The sequence below is a fragment of the Moschus berezovskii genome, chromosome 16 (assembly GCF_049115385.1).
Source record: "Moschus berezovskii isolate FMDL1 chromosome 16, NW_MosBer_1.0, whole genome shotgun sequence".
NCBI lineage: Eukaryota > Metazoa > Chordata > Mammalia > Artiodactyla > Moschidae > Moschus > Moschus berezovskii.
In genome coordinates this window covers 68171709-68196621 of record NC_142475.1, presented here as the reverse complement: position 1 = coordinate 68196621, position 24913 = coordinate 68171709, and the positions used below count along the sequence as shown (strand labels likewise).

Here is a 24913-nt window from a genome sequence, read left to right as displayed (position 1 = left end):
TCCCAAATTACCCAATCCATCCCACCCCACCCCCTGCTTGATATCACCCTTTTAAACCACAATTTCCTCATTTGAAAAATGGAGATGACAGTAGTGTCTGAAAGTGAAAAGTCACTCAGCCTGTCTGACTCTTTGTGATCCCATGGACTATAGCCCGCTGGGCTCCTCTTCCATGAAATTCTCCAGGCAAGAATACTAGAATGGGTAGACATTCCCTTCTGCAGGGGCTCTTCCTGACCCAGAGATCAAACCCAGGTCTTCTGCATTGAAGGAGGTGGGATTGCAAATTCTGAGCCACCAGGGAAGCCCAATAGTATTTGAGGAATTGGTGAGATTGCTAATAAGTGTCAAGCTCTTAACACTGTATGGCTCCTTAATTAATGTTTGCTCTATTTTTTTAAAAGTGGCATTCTTGAAGTCTGAACATAACTGCCCTTCCTTGCTACATCTTTATAGGTGTTTGGTGCACTAATGCCAGCAGATGATATGAATAATCTGAGGTCTTATTAGGTTGACTCACTGGAAAAGAGTCTGATGCTCGGAAGGATTGGGGGCGGGAGGAGAAGGGGACGACAGAGAATGAGATGGCTGGATGGCATCACCGACTCGATGGACATGAGTTTGAGTGAACTCCGGGAGTTGGTGATGGACAGGGAGGCCTGGCATGCTGTGATTCATGGGGTTGCAAAGAGTCCGACACGACTGAGTGACTGAACTGAACTGAACTGAAGAAATATATTTCTTTCCATTCCAAAAATTTTCATTTTACATGAGAACCAAGTGATAAAACGTGATTAGTAGCCTAGATTTTAATTGAGAACATGAGATTTATTGAAGTAGAATCCCCAATTTGTACATTTCTTGAGACAAAAAAATTAGAAAATATCCCCTACCCGCTTAAACAAATAAGACTCTAAATGGATAGAAAATGGATGTCTTCTCTTACAACAAAGTAGGCTATATATATATATATATATATATAGATGTATATTTTAACCATTTTTTTTTATTGCCACAGAGAATGGGATTGCATGAGAAAGATTTTAAAGTCCACAGTTAGGTTCCCCCTCAGCAGTTGCCCTTCTCTGTAACAATATACACCCACTTCCAAATGAATCGTGCAAAGAATCAGCTGTTTCAGGTGGTTGACCTGCCCCTTGGGGTGTCTCAGGGGCACTTCTTTAGTAGGTGCATTGTGATATTCTTCACAGCCAGCATGGTCTCTGTACAGGTGGGTTTGATGAGTGTCTCTGGGAGTAAAAAGCCAAAGTGCCCAGTGTCACGTAGTTCAAAAGCAAACGTGTAGGGTATTCCATTTTTGTAGGCCCAGTCCATTGAGCTACCAGAACTCACATCTAAAAGTTAAAAAAAAAAAGGTCAACTTCACTAGACTATGTAATTTTCAAAATGTATATATAGTACTTACTTACTAAGCTATACTAAATCTTTCCAATTAAATACCGTTTCAACAAGAGCAACCAGAGTTCCTTAACATCAAGCTCATGGACCTTATAAATCATATCTGCTATAATCATAAATCATCCTATCCACTTTCAGTCTGGTTCTCGCCTCTGACATTTATGAAAACTTTGCTCTTGGAGGATCTAGTCTATGTACTAATGCTTTTCCAGTACAGTGACCTCAATTTCTCAGCCTCAACTTCAGTATCATTTCTCTCTCTCCACCCTCATTTCATTCACCAAGAAGCATACCCATATTGTGGGCTTTTTTCTTCTCTTCCAAGGTCTAGAATATTGAAATTCTGATCTCAGAAAACCTCATTTCTTCTATATCCCCTATGTTTTTCACTCCTGATAAACTTGTTCTTTGCCTTTACTTATTACAGTTTCTAAGACTGCCCACAGGCTTCTTAGAATTTCATTGAACTCTCTAGCTGATTTGCTAACTCTCAATCCCGAAGTCCAGTTTCTCTATTTTCGATCTCAACAGGGAGATGGAGAAAATCTGTTGTAAATTCATTCATTCTGAAGTCTTCGTTACCAATGGTATTATAGGTGCCTTTTTCTAGACCTTCACTTACAGACCTTCATCATTCTCTTCTGGTCCTGCCCCTTACTTTATCACTGTCTCCACTCTCATCCTGGGTAGTTAACCCAGCACCTCTTCTTCTTCCATCCCACTCTTCACTTTTCTCCTAGCTCAAGAAGAAATGCTGCTCGTCTTTTACACATGGCATTGTCTGATACCATTTCTTGTTGTCTTCTCTGGTAGTGAGAGGGTCCCTTCTCCAGGACCTTGTTTTGTTAATAGACCACCCCTTCTCTTGCATCCTCATTGACCAAAATGTCCCAGCCCTACTTCCCTGGAGCACTTCCTTCTCAAGATCACTATTATATACTATCTTCTTTTTCTTCTTTCTTTTGCTTTATCTCTCAAAAGATAATCTATATATGTTTCTTCTACATCCTAAACCACTTTCAATCTTGTTCTTGCCTCTACCAGACTATGAAGCCTTTGTTCTTGAAGGTCACCTATGACAGTGGGCCTAATCTTTTTTGTTTTTTCCTTGTTCAGATTGCACTTTTAGCCTCTCAGCAGCATTTAACCTAGCTGATAATCTATTCTGGCAACTCTCTCCTTCTGGCTTCTGTGACCTTACACACTCTAGCTTTCCAGCACAGAACTGAAAGTCCACACTGTGGGCTTGGACTGTATCCACACAGCACCTTCTGGGATTCTCTATGCCTTAGTCTTCCTTTTGAAAAAGGATCATAGTACGTACTGCATAGAGTTGTGAAAATTAAAGCAATCAGGATGCATTTGGTGTTACTGTTTAGTACCTTTAACCCCAAAGTGCCTAGTACGCAGTTTTTAGCATAACATGCTTTTAATAATTAACTCATAAATGAATCTTTATATACTTTTTCCTGAAGTTTATATGATTCAGCCTAACATAACACCATTTTATTATTTAAAAATTTTCCCTCTCAAATGATACCACTTTTTGATGCCATTTTTGCTAGGACAATTTAGACAGAATTACATGACAATGACAATCAAATGTCTCCGCTGTTTCCCAGGACCCCTTTGCTTCAGTTGGGGCCAGAAGGTAGGCTGTGGCTTCCTTGTCCCTCTGGGTTAGGGTCACTGGGACTGCAAATAGTAGCCATAGTAGCTGAAGTCAGAGACAATATTTGCCAACCCTTACATCATGGTGATATGACAGCCTCATTTCTATGGTAACAGGTTGCTCTCAGTAAATATAATACTATGACTGTGTCTTAATACCAAACTGAAAGGTGAACTGTGAATAAGGCTCTTTAAAAATTAACGTTTTTAGATTTTTAATATATATTCTATTGGCATTAACTGGTAATGTGATTTTTAAAAATACTATATTTCCCCTTTCAAAGTGGCTCTTTGGGATGGGGAGGGAGGTGGGCGGGGGATTCAAGATAGGGAACACATGTACACCCAGGGCAGATTCATGTCAATGTATGGCAAAACCAATACAATAATGTAAAGTAATTAGCCTCCAATTAAAATAAATAAATTTTAAAAAAAGTAAAAAAACACAAAAACTAAACAAAGTGGCTCTTTTAAAAGAAAGGTCAGCATTAGACCAATGATCATTAACTTAAAAAAAATTCTGATACTTAAGATATCACCATTACCATAATAAACTTATAAATAATGTTAATTAACAAGCCAAGCATTTCTTCTGAAGGCTGAAGAAAGTGATTGGTTAGAAATATATAATGGATAAATTAAAGAAATTAAGAAATTTGCTAGCTCACTGAAAAGTATAATTGAATGTCAACATCTATACATACATATATAATGTACATTATATGATCCACTATATGATCATGGTGAACTTCTAGAATGACACTAGATATTCAGGAATATATGCTTTCTCACTAGATTTTCTAACTCATACAGTCAGTGAGTTTTATTTTTAAATTTAGTTTTGGCTGCACTGGGCTCTCTCTAGTTGTGGGGAGTGGGGTCTTCTCTTGTGGTGTGTGGACTTCTCATTGTGTTGGCATCTCTTGTTGTGGCTCCCAGGCACTAGGTGCTCAGGCTTCAGTAGTTGTGACACATGGCCTAGTTGCCCCAAGGCATTTGGGATCTTCCTCGACCAGGGATTAAACCTGTGTCCCTTGCATCGGCAGGCAGATTTTTAACCACTGGGTCACCAGAGAAGTCTGTTAATGAACTGCAGAGTTTGAAAGACTATGGGAAATGACCTAATCCCATTCCTCATGCATGAGTTGTGCAAACTGAAGCCCAGGATTATTGTCTTTGTCAGGATTCCATCTAACTAGTCGCAGAATTAAGACTAGGATCCATGTCTCCTGATTCTATATATGTCCAAGTTATGCCCATATACTGGGAAGAACTTGTTACTCTTTATTTCACGTGAAGTAGGAGATATTTTAATTACTGTTCAAGAAGAAATTCAGTTGACAGTGTTATGTAAGAAATAGAATGTCATAACAAGAATGGTGAAGGAAAGGGATAAAAAGGAAGCTCTTTCAGAGCTGAAACATTACTTCATTTTCTTCTCAAGGCCCATTACCATTTCACAGGTGTTACAACTGCTCAAGGAGCCCATTTGGGTACTTTGTACTGTCATAAGATCTCAGTTCAACTCTGTAGTCTTTATTACGTGCTTAGCATATTCTCTGCATAGGATTTATTTGAATTGGGACAGTGATTTCTGTCAAGCAGCGTAAAACTAGTCAGACATAAACTTTCATCTTCCTTGGCTAATTTGGTAGTCAAAAATTTCATTTTAGGGAGTGGGAAACATATTTTCTCTTTTTTTAAAAAAGGGAAGTCATTACACAGGATATTGGTTCAAGAGATGATTCCAACACAGCATTCAAAGGAAACTTACATAATGTGCTGGAAGCAGGCCCATATCGGTACTGTACCCCATGAACCGACCGGAGTGCATTCACAGCCTTATAAGCTGCAGATTCCTGTTAATTTAAATGGAGAAATTATATCACATATATCATTGCACTGAAACCTTTAGAAACACCGACATGTTGCCTGAGCATTATCAGTACTCAATTTAGAGAACGCTGGGCACACTGATGAATAGCTGTATTTATTGGTAATATTGTTATTCTTTGTTGCATACTGCATTTTGCAATATGTTTTAGAGCACACTATTTCCCTTGATTAATTTCTACAGTGAGTCAGTGATCAGTAATATTTCCATATATAGACAAGGAAAGGAAGGCTCATCAAGGTTCAGTGGTCAGACTGGGGTTACACTGCACGGAATGGCTGGGTTGAAATAAAGACATCTTCCGAGACTGATTTAGTGTTCTGCCCTTTTCACTTTGAACTAGTTCAGAGATACCATTTCTATAAATTACAAAATGCTTGACAGGGTAGAGCTCATGTCAGTCTTACTCATAGCTACATATACACCATTTAGCAACATGGCTGTATATAACAGATGCTTAATCACTATTTTTAAGAGAAATTAAAAAAATAGATTATTTTAATTAAAATTTTTTTTGCCCACACAGCATGAGAGATCTTAGTTCCCTGACCAGGGATGGAACCTGCGTCCCCTGCAGGGAAAGCATGGAGTCTTTGCCACTGGACCATGAGGGAAGTCCCCTTAATCACTATTTCTTGCATGTATGTTGAAGAAGCATAGATATGCAAGAGTATCAAGATAATCTTATCGATCCTTAAGTACATACTTCAGTGGCTAGGTTCAAGGTAGTTAAAACCCACTTGAATCAGTTACCAAACCTTTAATTCAGTAGGAGTGACTCCTCTTGTTCTGTGTGTTTATCCTTAGTGGGAATGGAAACACTTTCAGAATGCTTCCTGACTTCTAAGGTTACACACTCCTCTGGCAGAGCTCAGCCAGGTGTGGCTAAGATGTAGAAATTCTAAGGTGGAACTTCCTACCTATGCCAAAAAGCAGAAAAAATAAATGCCATCAAAATAACTAAAGGTGAATATCCTAAGATGAACTCAAATGATAAAGACTACCCTGTGAAAACATTTTCAAATGGTGTGAAAGGACTAGTTTCAACAAGGAGTTAGAGACATATTGAGTGACCAGTGAGGGGAAAAGAAGTATGCTGAAACTGCTATATGACTCTCCCATTTCCACTTGCCTGTGAATAATTTAATCCAGCACGTTGAAGCACTCTGGGCAATGCGGTGTTGTATGCTGGACCCAACTTCAGCCTGCTGTTCTCACTTACCTCTGGGATGCAGAGAGCAGCATTTGCAGCAAATGCTACACAGGGTGGCTATTTAGGGACCAGGCAGTAGGACCTAACAAACTATTATTGACCTCCCTGACGACGACATTCTCCTCATGGGAGCCAAAAGAATAGGAATGTAAACACCATAATGAGGTATCTTTATGGAGAATGTGCTAAGACTTTTAACATGTTCTCCAATGGCCTCAGCAATATTCCATGGCAAGGGCAGATATTTCTACATTTAGAAGATTACTGCATTCTGATATGAGGAGACCTTTGTTCCTCATTATTTCAGATGACTAAACCCAAGGGAGAAAAAAATCTGTTGAGAAAAAAAAAAGATAACCACTCTGCCTGTTTTCACAAAGCATAGTTTTAGCCTTTTGTGATCACTGGACTTCTGCGACTGGGGTGTATGTTGATAAGAGGTTTAGGCATATTCCTTCCACAAAGAGTAGAAACTTCATCAAATTTTCTAAGAATTATTTTCCAGGGTGGCATCTATTTAGATGAGTTTAAGGGATTCTTCCTTTCTCCATTGCTTTTTGTTCCCCAGTTGTTCAGAAGGACCCAGGCCTCCTTTGTTGGATCTCAGCTAAGTAAGGAGTATATTTTTTATTTAAATATTTTAATATTTAAAGCAAGTTTGGGGACTTCTCTGGCAATTCGGTGTTAGGAGCCCTAACATCTGAGTAGCCATGATAGGCCTGAGATCTTGCTTAGGCCTAAGTTTTGATTTCCTGGAGACAGGGTGGAGGCTAAGTTCACAGAAACTCCTCCCTAAGAAAAGTCCCACAGCGCCAAAAAATCAGGCCAATCAGAGGAAAAAGGGAAATCCCCCAGAAAAACCCGCGCACGCATGAACTGGCCAATGAGCTTCTGCGTGCACATGAACTGGCCAATGAGCTTCTGCCAGCTTGATCTTTTGAACAAAAATAGGTGCTTATGTAATCTGAGACTATAAAAACCACTATGACCTGGGCTTGGGGCTCTTGTCCGCACTCCACTGTGCTGGAGGAGGCATGAGCCCTAGCTCGAGCTAGAAATAAACCCCATTCTTGCTTTTGCATTGCTGTGAGTGTCTTATTCTACCAGTATGGGGGGACTGGACCCAGGGTGTAACACCGGTGGTTAAGACTCCATGCTCCCAGTGCAGAGGGTACAGTTTCCACCCCCGGTTAAGGAACTAAGATCCCATGTGCCACATGCTGTGACATAGCATGGCCCAAAATAATAATAATCATTTTTTAAAAGTAAAAAAAAAAAAAGCAACTTCATGACCTAAGTATGTTAGCAGAACCACAGACTCCTACATATTGATGGAATGCTTTTGAACAAGTTGAACAGAATTTAATGGTTTCTGGTTAACATTCACAGACTATCTAGTTTCTGAGAACTGTAATCTTGGTTTTAGCGATTTAGCTTATCTGCAACCCACTAACAGGATTTCTCAATAGGGTTACTAATGACAGTTTGGACTGAATTGCTGTTTGCTGTGGGTGGCTGTCCTGTGTAATGTAGGATATTTCGTAGCATCCCTGGCCTCTACCCACTAGATGCCAGTAACATCTTCCACCCCTGTGGTGTCAATCAAAAAATGTCCCTAACATTGTCCAGTGTCCCTTGGGAGGGAAGTTCATCACTGGCTGTGAACTACTGATCCAATTTTCATACCATATCCTCTAATCCAAGACAAAAAGAAAGTAATTTAACTGCTGGTGGGAAAATAAATTCAAAATATGGCGACCATCCTCATGTGATTTAATACATTTCATATTCTATATAATCAGTTGTGAGGATACAAACAGATGATGTGCCAGATCCAGAAAGGGATGAACAATTGCCTATAGAAACATTGCCATACAAGGTGCTAGGCTGCCAGGTCACTAACACTGAAAATGAAAAGCATCTTTGATCCACCGAGGAGCTGAAGAATAGCATCAACTAGCATCACTCCCACCTTTACAATATTTCTCAAGAGAGAGAATTTGCTCAGAATTCTTGCACAAAATGCTAAGAGTTCCTCTTTTGGATAGGGAACAAGCCTTCCCCAGACCACATTCCGACCACCTCATGTTCCTCATTCCTCCTAGGTCCTGGACATCTAGATCAGGAATTCCTGCAACCCCAAGCAACAGATGCACGATTTGGGGATTGAGGTATAGGAAGAAAAGGGATGATTTTATATATATAAAAAAAAAACTTTTAAGTGTAACATACCTACAGAAGTGTATACAAATTAAGTTTATAGCTCGATGAAGGATCACAAGTTGCACACACTCATCCAGTAACCAGCATCCAGACAAAGAACAGACCATCAACAGAAACCCAAAGACTGCCTACACCCCCTCCCAATCCCTTCTCCCTTCTTGTTCCTTACTTGTAACACTATTAGCTTGGCCTGGCTTTGAACTTCATCGGCCTCTAGATGCTATAGGCTCTGAACCAGAATCACTTTACAAGGAATTAATTCCTGTAGTGGATAGCTTGTTGGGTTTCTGAGATGAGGAGAGGAAGGAACTCTGCTCTTTCACCTTCAAGTAATCTCATACTTGAAAAGCTGTTCATTCTAAGCACCAACTTGTCAGAGACATGCCCAGAGACTTAGTAGCATTAAGCAAATAACGCTTATAAATTAAAACTTGCTTTTAATTAATGAGAGTCAGACCACAATTTATGAACAATTATTTACTCAATAAAGTTAATTACACCCCTGCATATGTGACCGAAGCTGTAATACAAATCAAATCTATCCTGACATTTTCCAAATAACATGTGGTAAGAAAGTAAATAGTTTGGAAATGATAGCATTTGAGAAGCAGTGTAGTACAGTAGTTAAAAGCAACAACATTGGAGCTAGATTTGGAGTGAATCCTGGGTATGACAGTGAGTAGTGGTGTGTTCTTATTTTAATTATTTAGAATGTTTAGGTTTCAGTTTCCTCATCTGTAAAATGAGGATAATAATAGTTATTACCTATAGACATATATATAATGCCATTTATCTTTCTTAATCATATACAGTAACTATTATATATATACTATACTATATATATACACTCTACTATATATATTACATATACTATTATTATATATAACTGTTATATATTATGTATAATATATATAACTATATATACTATATATATACCATACTATATATATATAACTATATATATTGGAGAAGGAAATGGCATTATATATACAGGACTGAGCACAAACAAACAAACAAAAAAATACTGCTGCTGCTGCTGCTAAGTCACTTCAGTTGTGTCCGACTCTGTGCGACCCCATAGATGGCAGTCCACCAGGCTCCCCCATCCCTGGGATTCTCCAGGCAAGAACACTGGAGTGGGTTGCCATTTCCTTCTCCAATGTGTGAAAGTGAAAAGTGAAAGTAAAGTCGCTCAGTCATGTCTGACTCGTAGTGACCCCATGGACTGCAGCCTACCAGGCTCCTCCGTCCATGGGATTTTCCAGGCAAGAGTATTGGAGTGGCTTGCCATTGCCTTCTCCGATATACTATACTATATATATATACTATATTATATATATTACATATACTATTATTATATATAACTATGTTATATATTATGTATAATATATAATATATATAACTATATACAATATATTTACCATACTATATATATACTATATATACTATTATATGTATAACTATATATATGTACACATACAATGCTTGTTTCATCATTACCTAGGACCATCTTAGCATTAGAAAAGCATGAAGTCTGACACATGTATCCATCTTCAAGTACTTACCACACAGCTAAAATTGGGGATTGTTGCATACTTGTAAGAATATGGATACAGCAACATCTGAGCATATGCATGAAAAGATAGGTAAGCCGTGATGTGCTTCCTGTGTTTCCGGAGGAAGTTAGCTACAGCTTTCACTTCCGGCTCAGATTCTGGGAAAGGTCCACAGTACGTATCATCACAAGGGTGCATGGAAGCTCCTTCATCTGCAAGTTAGAAAAGAAAATGGGGTGTAGGCACGGGCAGGCAAGAAGCAAGAAATGCAAATAGGCACTGTTAAACTGATTCTTCTGTTGTTTCTGTAAACATATGATATTATTAAGCAATGCATCTAACTTGTCATTTACTGAAATTAATACTGAAAAGTCCAAGGTGGCTCAGGCCTCCATGTATATAATGGGCGGGCAGCCTGAATAGGAACTGGGTGCTGCTTGTTCAGCTAAGCCTGCATAAACCACCCTAAAGGGAGGGCTCCAACAGTTGGAGAACTAATTCTATATGATCCCCCCAGAGCAGGTAAGGCCTCTTGTTTATATACTCCATGACACTTGCACTTTCCCACCATAACACTCAACCCACTTGTCATAAGTGTCAGTAGTTTACTCATTTAACATGCAGTCAATATTTACACTGACCTGGGTGCCTGGGATACACTGGAAAACAACACAGGAAGAAATCCCTGCTATAACAGAACCCACATTCAATCAGGATTCTTTGTTAGACTCTAATGCTCTGTGAAGGCAGGGACTGTGTCTTTCTTTTTGGGCAGGTGACAACTAGAACAATAATATGGCAAGTGTTCAACAAACAGTTGTTGAATAAATAAATGTCAGATCAAAAGAAGGCTAGACGTCTGTGCAGATGTCTGGTAAGATACAAATTTTGATATATTAAGAACAGGGAGGCAAGACAGAAATAATTCCATAGAAAATGCCAATTTCTGTTATATTTTTAGATCAGCTATAGTCAAACAGGTTTTATAAAACCCAAGAGAGCTCTCCAGTTATCTTCAGGGTCAGTTCAGTTAAGAAATCCTCAAAAGTAAATTTTAATATTTTTGAAATTAAAGAATTGTGCAAGTCCATGAAGGAGAGGATTTTTTAAATTTTATTATTATTATTATTTACTGTAATAATCACGGAGGATTAAGGTTCCAAGAAATGTTGGAAATAATGGCATTTTCCATAGTCATTTGCCATTCTGAGTCCTTGCTATCTCTCCTAAACCTGGAACACTGTAACTCTTTCCATAAACAAATGGAGAATGTTTGGTAGGTCTATGACATAGTCTGGAACTACTGAAAATGAAAAAAACTTAAGACCAGGCTAATTCTTGAGGACATTATGTCTCATTTATGCTGAAGGAGAGTCAGGATAGGGAACTTAAAGCAACTGTGGTTTTCCTCCTTTGAGTCTAATTTTGGACTGAAAGCCTTGAAAGCAACTGGGATATGGATGGAACTCAGAACTTAATGTTAAAAACTATAGCTAATGCTCCAAAAGGAGCAGAAAAAAACTAGACTTTTGAGCAACACTGATATAATGAAGAGATCACAAACCGAGCAACTACTTCCAGAGGGAGCAGGAGTAATGAGCTAGAGAAAAAAGAGCTCACAACAACCCTAATAAATATTCTCAAGGGCATATGGGAGGGCACCAGAAACATTAAACAGGGGCAAGAAGTTATAAAAGAGAACCAATAAGATATAATGGAAAAAACTTAACTCATGGGTTGCATGAATACAATCAGTGTGTGAATTGATGAGATGGAGTGGATTTTGAAACATTCCCAGAGGCATTGAGAAGGGACAAAGAATTGTAAAAATGAAAAAAAAAAAAATTAAAGGATGTGAAAACTAGAATAATTGCCAACATCTGATTAGTAGGGCTTCTAAATGAAAAAAAAAAGTTAAATATTTGAAGAATTGCTAATTGAAATTTTGCTATGATTAAAGGTTAAAAGGGCTTATTGTGTACCAACATGAGAGAGAATAGGGGAAATATCAACATGACACAGTAAAGTGAAATTTAGGAACAAGGAATCAATTCCAGAGAGAAAGCAGCAGACCATCTACAGAGGAATGAAATTAGATTCACATCTGACATTTTAAATAGCAGCACTTGTTCAGTCGTTGTGTTCCAATTCTTTTCAATCCCATGGACTACAGCACGCCAGGCTTCCCTGTCCTTCACGATCTCCCAGAGTTTGCTCAAACTCATGTCCATTGAGTCAGTGATGCCATCCAACAATCTCATCCTCTGTCGTCTCCTGTTCCTCCTGCCCTCAGTTTTTCCCAGCATCAGGGTCTTTTCCAATGAGTTGGCTGTTCACATCAGGTGGCCAAAGTATTGGAGCTTCAGCATCAGGCCTCCCAGTAAATATTCAGGGTTGGTTTCCTTTAGGATTGATTGGTTTAATCTCCTTGCAGTCCAAGGGACTCTCAAGAGTCTTCACTACCACCAGAATTCGAAACCATTAGTTCTTCAGTGCTCAGCTCACCTGACATTTTAAACAGCAACACTAGAATAATATTTGCAAAATATTTTTGAAACAGGAAATTTGAGTCTAGACTTACAGCTGAGTTCATTGAAATGTGAGAGTGAAATAAAGATGTCATCAGATCAGATCAGATCAGATCAGTCGCTCAGTCGTGTCCGACTCTCCGCGACCCCATGAATCACAGCACGCCAGGCCTCCCTGTCCATCACCAATTCCCGGAGTACACTCAAACTCATGTCCACAGAGTCAGTGATGCCATCCAGCCATCTCATTCTCCGTCGTCCCCTTCTCCTCCTGCCCCCAACCTTTCCCAGCATCAGAGTCTTTTCCAGTGAGTCAACTCATCGCATGAGGTGGCCAAAGTATTGCAGTTTCAGCTTTAGCATCAGTCCCTCCAATGAACATCCAGGATTGATCTCCCTTAGAATAGACTGGTTGGATCTCCTTGCAGTCCAAGGGACTCTCAAGAGTCTAAGGTGTACGTCAAGGTTGTATATTGTCACCTTGCTTATTTAACTTATATGCAGAGTACATCATGAGGAACGCTGGGCTGGAAGAAGCACAAGCTGGAATCAAGATTGCTGGGAGAAATATCAATAACCTCAGATATGCAGATGACACTACCCTTATGGCAGAAAGTGAAGAGGAACTCAAAAGCCTCTTGATGAAAGTGAAAGAGGAGAGTGAAAAGGTTGGCTTGAAGCTCAACATTCAGAAAACAAAGATCATGGCATCTGGTCCCATCTCTTCATGGGAAATAGATGGAAAAACAGTGGAAACAGTGTCAGACTTTATTTTTTGGGCTCCAAAATCACTGCAGATGCTGATTGCAGCCATGAAATTAAAAGACGCTTGCTCCTTGGAAGGAAAGTTATGACCAACCTTGATAGTATATTAAAAAGCAGAGACATTACTTTGCCAACCAAGGTCCATCTAGTCAAGGCAATGGTTTTTCCCGTGGTCATGTATGGATGTGAGAGTTGGACTGTGAAGAAGGCTGATTGCCGAAGAATCGATGCTTTTGAACTGTGGTGTTGGAGAAGACTCTTGAGAGTCCTTTGGACTGCAAGGAGATCCAACCAGTCCATTCTAGCTATTGGCATATTTTCATTGGTTATTTTTTCATTTTCAATGTGTACTTTTTTCACTTACAGTTTTTAAATTTCATTTACACAATTTTAAAGTTTTAAAAAGATTTTAGCTATCATCAATTTTGTCAGATTGCTTACTAAGATTGTTATTGTTGATACTTTCACAAGCAATGGTGAAGAGCACCATCTCTTCTTAGTCTCTGCCAACAATACCTTGAAAGTGCATCACCTTTTGCTTTTTGCCCATTTGATGGCAAAATTTAATTTGCCTTCCTGACTGCAAGTATGTTTGAACATTGATTTATAGGTTGACATTAGATTGAACATGTCTCTGAATTTGTTAATCTTGTCTTTAGCTCATATTATTGTTGGGCTGTTTACCTTTTTTTGGTTAGTTGGTTTAGTTGCTAGGTTGTCTCCAACTCTTACAACCCCATGGACCGGAGCCCCCGAGGTTCCCCTGTCCATGGGATTTCCCAGGCAAGAATATTGGAGTGTGTGGCCATTCCCTTCTCCAGAGGATCCTCCCAACCCAGGGAACAAACCTGTGTCTCCTGCATTGGCAGCAGGGGAATGAGCCACAGGGGAAGCCCTACTCATGTATAAAAGAGCTCTGTATAGATGTTTGTCATCTGCATTGCATTTTATCCTCTTATTTATATGTTTCAATTGTTTATTATAGCTTTTTATAATTTTAGACATCTTAAATTTTATATAATTTAAAATTACATGTCTTTTTCAATGACTTTTGGGTTTCCTGTCTTGGTTAAGATTTTTTCCTATTCTGAGGGATTATAGCTTGTTTATAGGTTTTCTTCTAAGAATGTTGTTATTTAAAAAACAATTATTTAATTTTGGCTGTGCTGGGTCTTTGGTGCTGTGTAAGCTTTTCTCTAGTTGCAGTGAGCAGCGGCTGTTCTCTAGTTGCAATGCACATGTTTCTCATTGCTGTGGCTTCTCTTGTTGCAGAGCACGGGCTCTAGGGTGTGTGGGCTTCAGTAGTTATGGCATGTGTGCTCAATAGTTGCAGCTCCTGGGCTCTGGAGCACAGGCTCAACAGTTGTGGTGCATGGGCTTAGTTGCTCAACAGCATGTGGGATTTTCCCATGTCAGGGATCAAGCTTATGTCTCCTGCATTAGCACATGGATTCTTTGCCACTGAGCTACCAGGGAAACCTCAAGAATGCTATCATTTTATTTTTTTCTAAGTCTTTAATCCTTTTGGATTTATTTTGATACATATGTAACAAACAGCTTTATCTTCAGTTTTTCTATATTGATAGGCAATTCAGCCAGCATAATTTATTAAATATTCTACCATTTTCCCACTGAATTGAAACACCACCTTGGTCATATATTAAAATCTCTTGCATTTGTTGATCTATTCCTGGATTCTCTGTTCCGCTGGTCTATTAGTCTCTTTCCATATTGTCACCCTATCAGTCTACAGCAACTTTAAGATATGTGCTGATATCAGACAAGTTCCTCTTACTGTTATTCTTTTTTCAGTTTTATTGGCTTTTTAGGGTCTATTTGCTTTTCCGTATAGATTTAATGATCATTTTACCATTCCCCCAAAACATAAATGGAAAACCCCGTTGAGATTCTAATTGGAATTGCACTAAATTTATACTGATTTTTTGAGGATAATACTGAGTCACCCAATCCAAGGACATGTTAAACCATTCCATTTGCTCAGATGGTGTTTTATGTTCATCATCAATATTTTATCACTCTTTTCTTCAGTATATCTTCTTTATTGTTGTTATTACTATGAATTGGTAACTATTTCTTTTTAAAAAAGTTTTATACAATTTTAATGGTTACCTTTCATTTACAGTTATTATTAAATATTGCTATATACCCTGTGTACAGTATATCCCTGAATTTATCTTAACACCTAATGGTCTGTACCTTCCATTTCCTCACCCCACAACTACCTCTCCACTCTCCCCCTAGTAACTCTGCTTGTTCTCTATATCTGTGAGTCTGCTTCTATTTTTGTTATATTCACTAATTTGTTGTATTTTTATTTTACACGTATAAGTGGTATCTTTCCGTCTTCCTACTTCTGTCTGACTTAGCTTAATGCCCTCTAAGTCCATGCATGTTGCTGAAAATGGCAAAATTTCATTATTTTTATGACTGAGCAGTATTCTAATGTATGTGTATTTCATGTCTTCATCCATTCATCTGTTGATGGACACATACATTGCTTCCATATTTTGACAGTTATAAATAATGCTGCTCTGAACATTGTGGTGCATTCCTTTTTGAATAAGTGTTTTTGTTTTTGATATGTACCCAGGAGTGAAATTGCTCGGTCATATGGTAGTACTGTTTTTAGTTTTTTGAGAAACCATACTGTTTTCCCTAGTGGCTACCATTGATAACTATTTTTCAAATGGTCCTCTAAGAGTGTGGTGGTAGAAGTCACTTCATGATACCATGAGAACTCCTCACATTCTCCCCCTTCCTGTCCTCTACCAGATCCATCAGATCTAACTAGGAATTAGTTGTCCAAACCATCTCTTTAAACTTCATTTTGGAGGCTTCTGTGCTGTCAAAATAAAAAAATGTGACCCATTAAACAAATTTTATATTAAATATATATGTTATTTACATATATAAACAGTGTTGTGATAACTGTATCCTTAGATAATATCATAATTGGGATAATGAGTGACAGCTCAACTGACATTTCTTTAGAAAATCAGACCCTCTTCTAAATAACATTTTAAGTTGCTAAAGATAAATTACTTGCTTTGTTCAAACTATCAAGAAAGAAGGCACATAATTCTTTAGTATTCTCATTTTCCATTCTTTCTATAGAGTGTAAAGAATTTCTAAGCCATTCCTGAATCTGTAGAAGCTAGAGATCTATTTGTTTTTCAGCTAACAGTGGGTAAGGATTGCCGTCTTCTATCCTTTATAAGGTAAGAAAAACCAAACAATGATTTTCTTTTTCAAGAAATAAAATTTTTCTGAGTAGCAAGAGGGATAAATATATTGTCCTGCAGACAGAGCCAGTGCTATTATTCCTTTCTGGAGTGGGGAGCATTTAGGGCTATAGATTGAGATGAGAATGGTGAGTGTCTTGTATCCCTGGCTATATGGACACAGGGAGACACTATTCTTGACCTGAGACACTTGCTTTCCCACACCATCTTCACTAAATCTTCTCTGGGTATATCTGAGGTTTTTCAAACGTCGTTTGAAACCTACTAACATAGGTGGTGCAGATCTAACATAGGATGGGAAGAACAGGGTTTGGAATATAGAATAATTCTACAGATGACTATGTCTGGCTGTAAATTCAGTAGCATGTAAGTTGTCCTGTAGTTATTTATTTTTATAGACTCTTCCACTTCTTTAGAGGGTGAACTCCTCTAGGACAGAAGTCATGCCTTATTATTCCCAGTGCTTAGCAAAGTGGATACCTTCGCTCCGCTCTAATTGTTGCTGAATGAATAGGCTGAGCTGACCCTCCTCAGGGGAGGTGCTTAAATCTTGGACTATTTCATTGAATCTAGAGTTTTGCTTAGACAACACCAGTTCATCTCCATGGAAGTCTGAAGACTCACTGGGGCAACACAACCACCACCACCACCAACAACAAATTACCTTCAAAAAGCCTGTTGGGGTATGAGAACATTCTGTTACCTAAGCATTTCTTGAATAATTTCAAATCTGAAATTCTGAGCTTTCCCAAGATTATACCTTAATAAATGTTTAGCAAGGAAATGGGATACTTCAAAACTTCTTCTCTATGGTGATGAGCCCCAACTGTTTATGCATGTGGATGCAAATCCTCCCTTGCCCCTAACACAAGCTATCCTGAGTGATAGCTTCATGAGTAAGCTTTTAACAGGTCATAGCCAAAAAGGGTCATCAAGTTTCCTCTTTAGTTCAGTTTAGTTCAGACACTCAGTCGTGTCTGACTCTTTGCGATCCCATGAATCACAGCACGCCAGGCCTCCCTGACCATCACCAACTCCCGGAGTTCACTCAAACTCATGTCCATTGAGTCGGTGATGCCATCCAGCCATCTCATTCTCTGTTGTCCCCTTCTTCTCCTGCCCCCAATCCCTCCCAGTGTCAGAGTCTTTTCCAGTGAGTCAACTCATCGCATGAGGTGGCCAAAGTATTGGAGTTTCAGCTTTAGCATCAGTCCTTCCAATGAACACCCAGGACTGATCTCCTTTAGAATGAACTGGTTAGATCTCCTTGCAGTCCAAGGGACTCTCAAGAGTATTCTCCAACACCACAGTTCAAAAGCATCAATTCTTCAGCGATCAACTTTCTTTACAGTCCAACTCTCACATCCATACATGACCACTGGAAAAACCATAGCCTTGACTAGACAGACCTTGGTTGGCAAAGTAATGTCTCTGCTTTTTAATATACTATCAAGGTTGGTCATAACTTTCTTTCCAAGGAGTAAGCATCTTTTAATTTCATGGATGCAATCAGCATCCACAGTGATTTTGGAGCCCCCCAAAATAAAGTCTGACACTGTTTCCACTGTTTCTCCATCTATTTCCCATGAAGTGATGGGACCAGATGCCATGATCTTAGTTTTCTGAATGTTGAGCTTTAAGCCAACTTTTTCACTCTCCTCTTTCACTTTCATCAAGAGGCTTTTGAGTTCATCTTCACTTTCTGCCATAAGGGTGGTGTCATCTGCATATCTGAGTTTATTGATATTTCTCCCAGCAATCTTGATTCCAGCTTGTGCTTCTTCCAGCCCAGCGTTCCTCATGATGTACTCTGCATATAAGTTAAATAAGCAGGGTGACAATATACTGACTTGACGTACTCGTTTTCCTATTTGGAACCAGTCTGTTGTTCCATGTCCAGTTCTAACTGTTGCTTCCTGACCTGCATACAGGTTTCTCAAGAGGCAGGTCGGGTGGTCTGGTATTCCCATCTCTTGAAGTATTTTCCACAGTTTATTGTGATCCACACAGTCAAAGGCTTTGGCGTAGTCAATAAAGCAGAAATAGATGTTTTTAGACTTCATAAAAGCTGTGACAGTGTGCTGATGACGTTTCTTTCAGAGGATGGATGGAGAGATATTTGTAACTGGAGGGGGGTGTTTACAACAGGAAGGCCTTTTTCCCCCCTTTAGCCACAGACTCTATTGTTTTAATATTTGAGACTGTTATTCTGTACACAAATGTTAATTTCTTATAAAACTCTGTATTCTGTATTGCTTGGTCACCTCACTCTAGATTTTATGCCACATTTCCATCAAGAACTATTTCCTCAAGGAATGTGCAGAGAGAGCAGAGGGGTGTGGAGGATGGACAGGACCAGAAAAGGTATAGGCTGGCCAGCAAAGCAGGAAAAGAGTCCATGGCTTAAGAAGGACCAGGTGATCCTTCAGGAGACCAGAAGCCTTACCTGGCTTCTCACAGAGCTTGAAATATTCTCCTTCCTTGGCTTCTGATTCACTCTCTTCCTTTTTCCCATCTCTACTCTTTTATTTTTTCATTTATTATTATTTTTATTGAAGTATAATTGCTTTATAATGTTGTGTTAGTTTCTGCTATACAACAGCATGCATAGCTATCTGTATACATATATTCCCTCCCTGTTGAACCTCCCTCCCCTTCTCCCCCACATTCTCCTCTTATATTTTTCTTCCAACAGCTATATTATTTCCTTCTCAGCCCTCTTTATGGGTTTGTCCTCCTCTTTTAGTCCCTTAAAAGAAGAGTACCCAGTTGTTCTGCCCTTAGTCCATTTTCTTCAATAATCTCTCTTCAATGACTATGACTTTTTCAACTACTGTTTATGTATTGATAGTTTCATTCATTCAGTACTATGCACCTCAAACTAGGATGGGTCAATGAACAAAATAGTTTTCTGCCATATAGAATTTATATTTTAATGGTGGCAGTGACAGTGATGGGGAGATGAACAACACAGTGAGTAAGTAATTGCACTGTGTAGCAGAAGAGTGCTGTGGAACAGAGAAAAGGCAGAGGAGTGAAAGAAAGATCAGGAATTCTGGGGAAGCAAGTTGTGATTACAAAGACGGCATTGAGAGTTACTCTTAGTAGCTGAATTTGAGCATACTTGAAGAACACAGGGAGTCAGCCATTGCACCTGGGGAAGAGCGTTTTGGGCAGAGGTAACATTGCAGCCATGAAATTAAAAAACGCTTACTCCTTGAAAGGAAAGTTATGACCAACCTAGACAGCATATTAAAAAGCAGAGACATTACTTTGCCAACCAAGGTCCGTCTAGTCAAGGCTACGGTTTTTCCCGTGGTCATGTATGGATGTGAGAGTTGGACTGTGAAGAAAGCTGATCGCCGAAGAATTGATGCTTTTGAACTATGGTGCTGGAGAAGACTCTTGAGAGTCCCTTGGACTGCAAGGAGATCCAACCAGTCCATTCTGAAGGAGATCAATCCTGGGTGTTCATTGGAAGGACTGATGCTAAAGCTGAAACTGCAATACTTTGGCCACCTCATGCGACGAGTTGACTCACTGGAAAAGACTCTAATGCTGGGAGGGATGGGGACAGAAGGAGAAGGGGACAACAGAGAATGAGATGGCTGGATGGCATCACTGACTCTATGGACATGAGTTTGAGTGAACTCCGGGAATTGGTGATGGACAGGGAGGCCTGGTGTGCTGTGATTCATGGGGTCGCGAAGAGTCAGACACGACTGAGTGACTGAACTGAACTGAACTGAATAGCCCATGTGATGGCTCCACAGCAGGCCTGGTGTGTGCCTGGCCAATGTGGATGGAGCCAAGTCTTGAGGGTGGGGTAGAAATTGATGAGATCAGACAATCAACATTGTCTGGGGGCCCAGGTCATGTGATATATATTTTTTAATTTGATTTTTATATTGGAGTATAGTTGCTTTACAACATTGTGTTAGTTTCTGCTGTGTAGCAAAGTGAATCAACTCTACATGTACATATATCCCCTCTTCCTTGGATTTCCTTCCCATTTAGGTCACCACAGAGCACTGAATAGAGTTCCCTGGGCTATACTGTAGGTTCCCATTAGTTATCTGTTTTATACACAGTAGCGTATATATGTTGATCCCAATCTCCAAACCATACCCCCTCTTTGGTATCCATATGTTAGAGTCTGTGTCTCTGTTTCTGCTTTGAAAGTAAGTCAGAAGGAGAAAAACAGATATTGTATATTAATACATATATGTGGAATCTAGAAAAATGGTATATGTGTGTGTTTGTCTTAGTTGCTCATTCGTGTCCGACTCTTACCCCCAAAAATTAGAGTGAAAAAAATTACGAGGAAACCAGTGAGTAAGGAAGAGAGTTTTATATTATGGAGGTCAAGTGAAGCTAAATGTTTTGAAAAATAAAGCATGATTCACTTGGACAAAGCAGCTTAGAAACTAAGTATGGTGAGATCAAGACATGACCATTGCATTTAGCAATGTGGGATTTGATTAGAGTATAAGTACTATGTGTAGTGAGTTTATATAGTATAATATTATGTGTAGGGACTAGGAGAGGATGCTGCTGCTGCTGCTGCTAAGTCACTTCACTTGTGTCTGACTCTGTGTAACCCCATAGATGGAAGCCCACCAGGCTCCCCTGTCCCTGGGATTCTCCAGGCAAGAACACTGGAGTGGGTTGCCATTTCCTTCTCCAATGTGTGAAAGTGAAAAGTAAAAGTGAAGTCGGTCAGTCGTGTCCGACCCTTAGCGACCCCACAGATTGTAGCCTACCAGGCTCCTCCGTCCATGGGATTTTCTAGGCAAGAGTACTGGAGTGGCTTGCCATTGTGAAACTCTGCTAAAAAGGAACAAAGACATGGGGCAGTAGCTGGTGGAAGAAGGGGAGACAGAAGATTTTTTCAGATGAGAGCAATAGTGGCATGCTTTCATGCTGACGGGGGAAAGCCCAGTAGAGAACCAAACAAACATACCACCCAACCAGCCAAACACACAACAAAACAATAGAGATGGGATAATTCCTGGAGCAATATTCTTGAGTAGGAAAGATTTAGTTCAAGTCAATGACTTGAATCTCTATCTTGAGCTTTCTGCACGTCTCCAGTGGCTTGTCTCAGAGGCACTAGAAGCTCAAACTGTCCTTAGATGAAATGATCTCTGTCTTTCCTACCCACCAAAGTGACCTCTTGCAGTGTTTCTTAACTTATATTTCCCTCATTCATCGAGTGGCCCAAGTCAGAAATTTAGATGGAGAGACTCTGAAAGTTGCCCTCTCCCTAATCCCTCCATCCTCAGTTCAGTTCAGTTCAGTCGCTCAGTCGTGTCCGATTCTTTGTGACCCCATGAATCACAGCACGCCAGGCCTCCCTGTCCAACACCAACTCCCGGAGTTCACTCAAACTCATGTCCATCGAGTCGGTGATGCCATCCAGCCATCTCATTCTCTGTCGTCCCCTTCTCCTCCTGCCCCCAATCCTTCCCAGCATCAGAGTCTTTTCCAGTGAGTCAACTCGTGGCATGAGGTGGCCAAAGTATTGGAGTTTCAGCTTTAGCATCAGTCCTTCCAGTGAACACCCAGGATTGATCTCCTTTAGAATGGGCTGTTTGGATCTCCTTGCAGTCCAAGGGACTCGGCCTTTTGGCTAAGATCAAGTGTAGTATCCCTCCATCCTACTGGAGAGCAAATTCAGTTGATCCCATCTGTTCCATCTCTATGTGACTCCTAGCAGCAAAAGTGCAAACCCTCAGCATTATTCCCCTGCTTTACCACAATAGTTCATTGCCTTCAGCCTGGCTTGTCTTGAATTCACCCTTCTCAACAATGTCATTGTAATCTTCTAAAAACTTAAAACTGATCTTATTGCTCTGCTGATTAAAAGTCCTTCAGTGGCTGCCTTCTAGATAAAGTTCTAGTCTCTGTGTGGGTGCTAAGTCACTTCAGTCATGTCTGACCCTATGCGCCCCCATGGACCATAGCCTGCCAGGCTCCTTTGTCCATAGGATTCTCCAGGCAAGAATACTGGAGTGGCTTGCCATGCCCTTCTCCAAGGGATCTTCCCAACACAGGGATGGAACATGTGACTCTTACGTCTCCTGCATTGGCAGGTGGGTTCTTTACCACTAGAACCACCTGGGAGGTCTTTGCTATGGCTTAAAGGCCATAGAGGTAGTGTGGTCAAAGTGTCTGAAAATAGTAGTGGCAGATATTACAGTTCATCACGTTTGTGTGTTTTTCTGTCTTAAAAAAAATATGGAACTTGCCTGGGAGTCCTGTGGTTAAGACTCAGCACTTCCACTGCAGGGGGCATGGGTTCAATCCCTGGATGGGGAACTAAGATCCCATATGCTGAGAGGCATGGCCAAAAATAAATAAACAAAACCCAATTGGTGATTTTTGTCCTGTTGCCATACAGAGAACACTGTGATTGGTATTTAACCATTTATCAGATAATGTGGACCTTCTGTAGTTCTATAATAGTTTCAAGGTTACATAGTTGCCCCCTTTTTTGGAATTCAGAATGTCAGAGGGTTATGCTTTCTCCTTCTGACCAGATGCCTATGGGATAAGGCCCTTCATGATCTATTTTGTTGATCTGCTTAAAATTTTAGGTTCTACCAGTCTGTCTTAAACATTCTACTTCTACTTTTAATACACTACACTCTTTCTACACTCTTCACTACACTATTGGTTATTTTCCTGATATTCCACACACCTTTGTCTTATGACTTTGCACATGCTATTCCCTTGTCTGATGCATCTCTTTTCTTCCCAGTCTGCTTTTACTTGTTCTTCAGATAACACTTCTTCTTGGCATCTTTTCTAGTGGCCCCCAGGCTGGGTTAGGTGCCTGTACTTTGTATGCCCGTAAGACCCTTTATCTGCATTTGTCATGTGCCTTTGTTAAAATGTATGCAAACCCATTTCCCTACTCGATTAGGCAAAGCACAGTGCTTGACCAATGTTGGGTGCAAAATAAACTCAAAAGCATTTTATTTCATAAATATCATATATGAACTAAATTGTATAATGTGGAGAAGGATTATGCCTCAATTTAATGCTGTTTGCCTAAGAAACACATTAGATACTGGAATATTCTATAGCACTTTATGGTTTAATTTTATTGATTGGCATCCTGCCAAGGTTATTTACCACAGATTACGTATTGATTCAGCAGCAAAATGGGATATCACATTGAGAATGCTTTCTGCCAGTGTATCTCTCTAATTTTTTGCTTACTCATTTGTCTTTAAAAAATAAAATCAGAATCCTGAATAGTGGGGCCTCTAAGATGGAAATAAATTAATTCAGGTGCAAAGAAAACCACTGAAACAATCTAATTTTATTTATAGCCTTTTGGGGCACTATCCAGGCTTTACTAAAATGTGAATAAACAGCTCACAAACATTATTGAACAGAAAGTCCCCGGCAGATTTTAAGTAACCATGTTGTATATACAATTTGAAGAGTCCTGTCCAAACCTAACCTCAATTACACAGATTCTGATCAGAAATAGCTGCTGTACTCCAGAAGATCAAGATAGCAGAAAGCTAAAGCACCGAAGCTAAAGCACCGGGACACATTTCAAAGAAACACCACCATAAAAGAATTCCATAGCCAGCAAACAATGATAAAACAGACTTCTGGGGCAGAGGAACAAGAATCATCAAAGCCATCACTCTAGGTTTTAGGAGCATGAGAATGTACAGGTTATTAGTTTTCTCTGTTTATGGGAGCCAATATATTGTTTCTGAAGCTGAAACAACAGTCTCTTTCCCATCTTTACATGCAGAACAGCTGCAGAATATATAACAGGATCTCTGCAGTGCAGAGTAGGGAGATGGTAGTCTCGTCAAAAAAGCAGCAGACATCTCTGTTCTGAATGCTTCAGCAGTTTAACTTCCACACCATAGATCACCTCTTTCATTTCTGAGTACTGAGATGCAAAACTCTACAAGGACCTCGTAAATCTAGGCAGAAGACAGTGCGTGCACATATAAGGAAACGAGAGGCCAAGACAACATAGGAGATAACAGTCATAAAGTGCGCAGTGCAGGCTGAGTGCGTAGGAGCACAAAGGGAGCAGGGAGAGCACGGGAGACCAGGGAAGACCTGGGGAGGCTGCAATAGCAAAGAAACTCGATGGGACTCAAGATGGATGAAACCTGAAAAGATAGTTTACTTAAAAAAAAAGACAAAAAAATAAATTCTGTTGTTTCTATGAACCTTAGTCCTTCTGGATGGTAAAATGAGGTGGACGGTAGTTTTTAGAGAAGAAATGGAGAAGGAAGTGGTACTAGAAGCAGCAATGGGCTGAAGATCCCAAGACCGGGCTTGGTCAGAACTGTCCTAATGAGCTCAGTGAACAGGTGTGTTACTGCTCTGGCTTCACT

At 39.8% G+C, this 24913-nt stretch overlaps 1 protein-coding gene across 1 annotated transcript in view; it reads right to left on the bottom strand.

Moving 5' to 3' along the window:
- Window positions 1–572: 572 nt before the first annotated feature.
- Window positions 573–24913, bottom strand: part of CPA6 (carboxypeptidase A6) — a 381349-nt gene continuing 357008 nt past the window's right edge. Inside the window, exons 12-14 of the mRNA XM_088844585.1 lie at window positions 9986–10188; window positions 4865–4949; window positions 573–1355 (exon numbers count right to left, since the gene is read on the bottom strand). Coding sequence (XP_088700711.1) covers window positions 1168–1355; window positions 4865–4949; window positions 9986–10188 — 476 coding nt within the window. The 3' untranslated portion in view covers window positions 573–1167. The remainder of the gene's footprint in view (window positions 1356–4864; window positions 4950–9985; window positions 10189–24913) is intronic.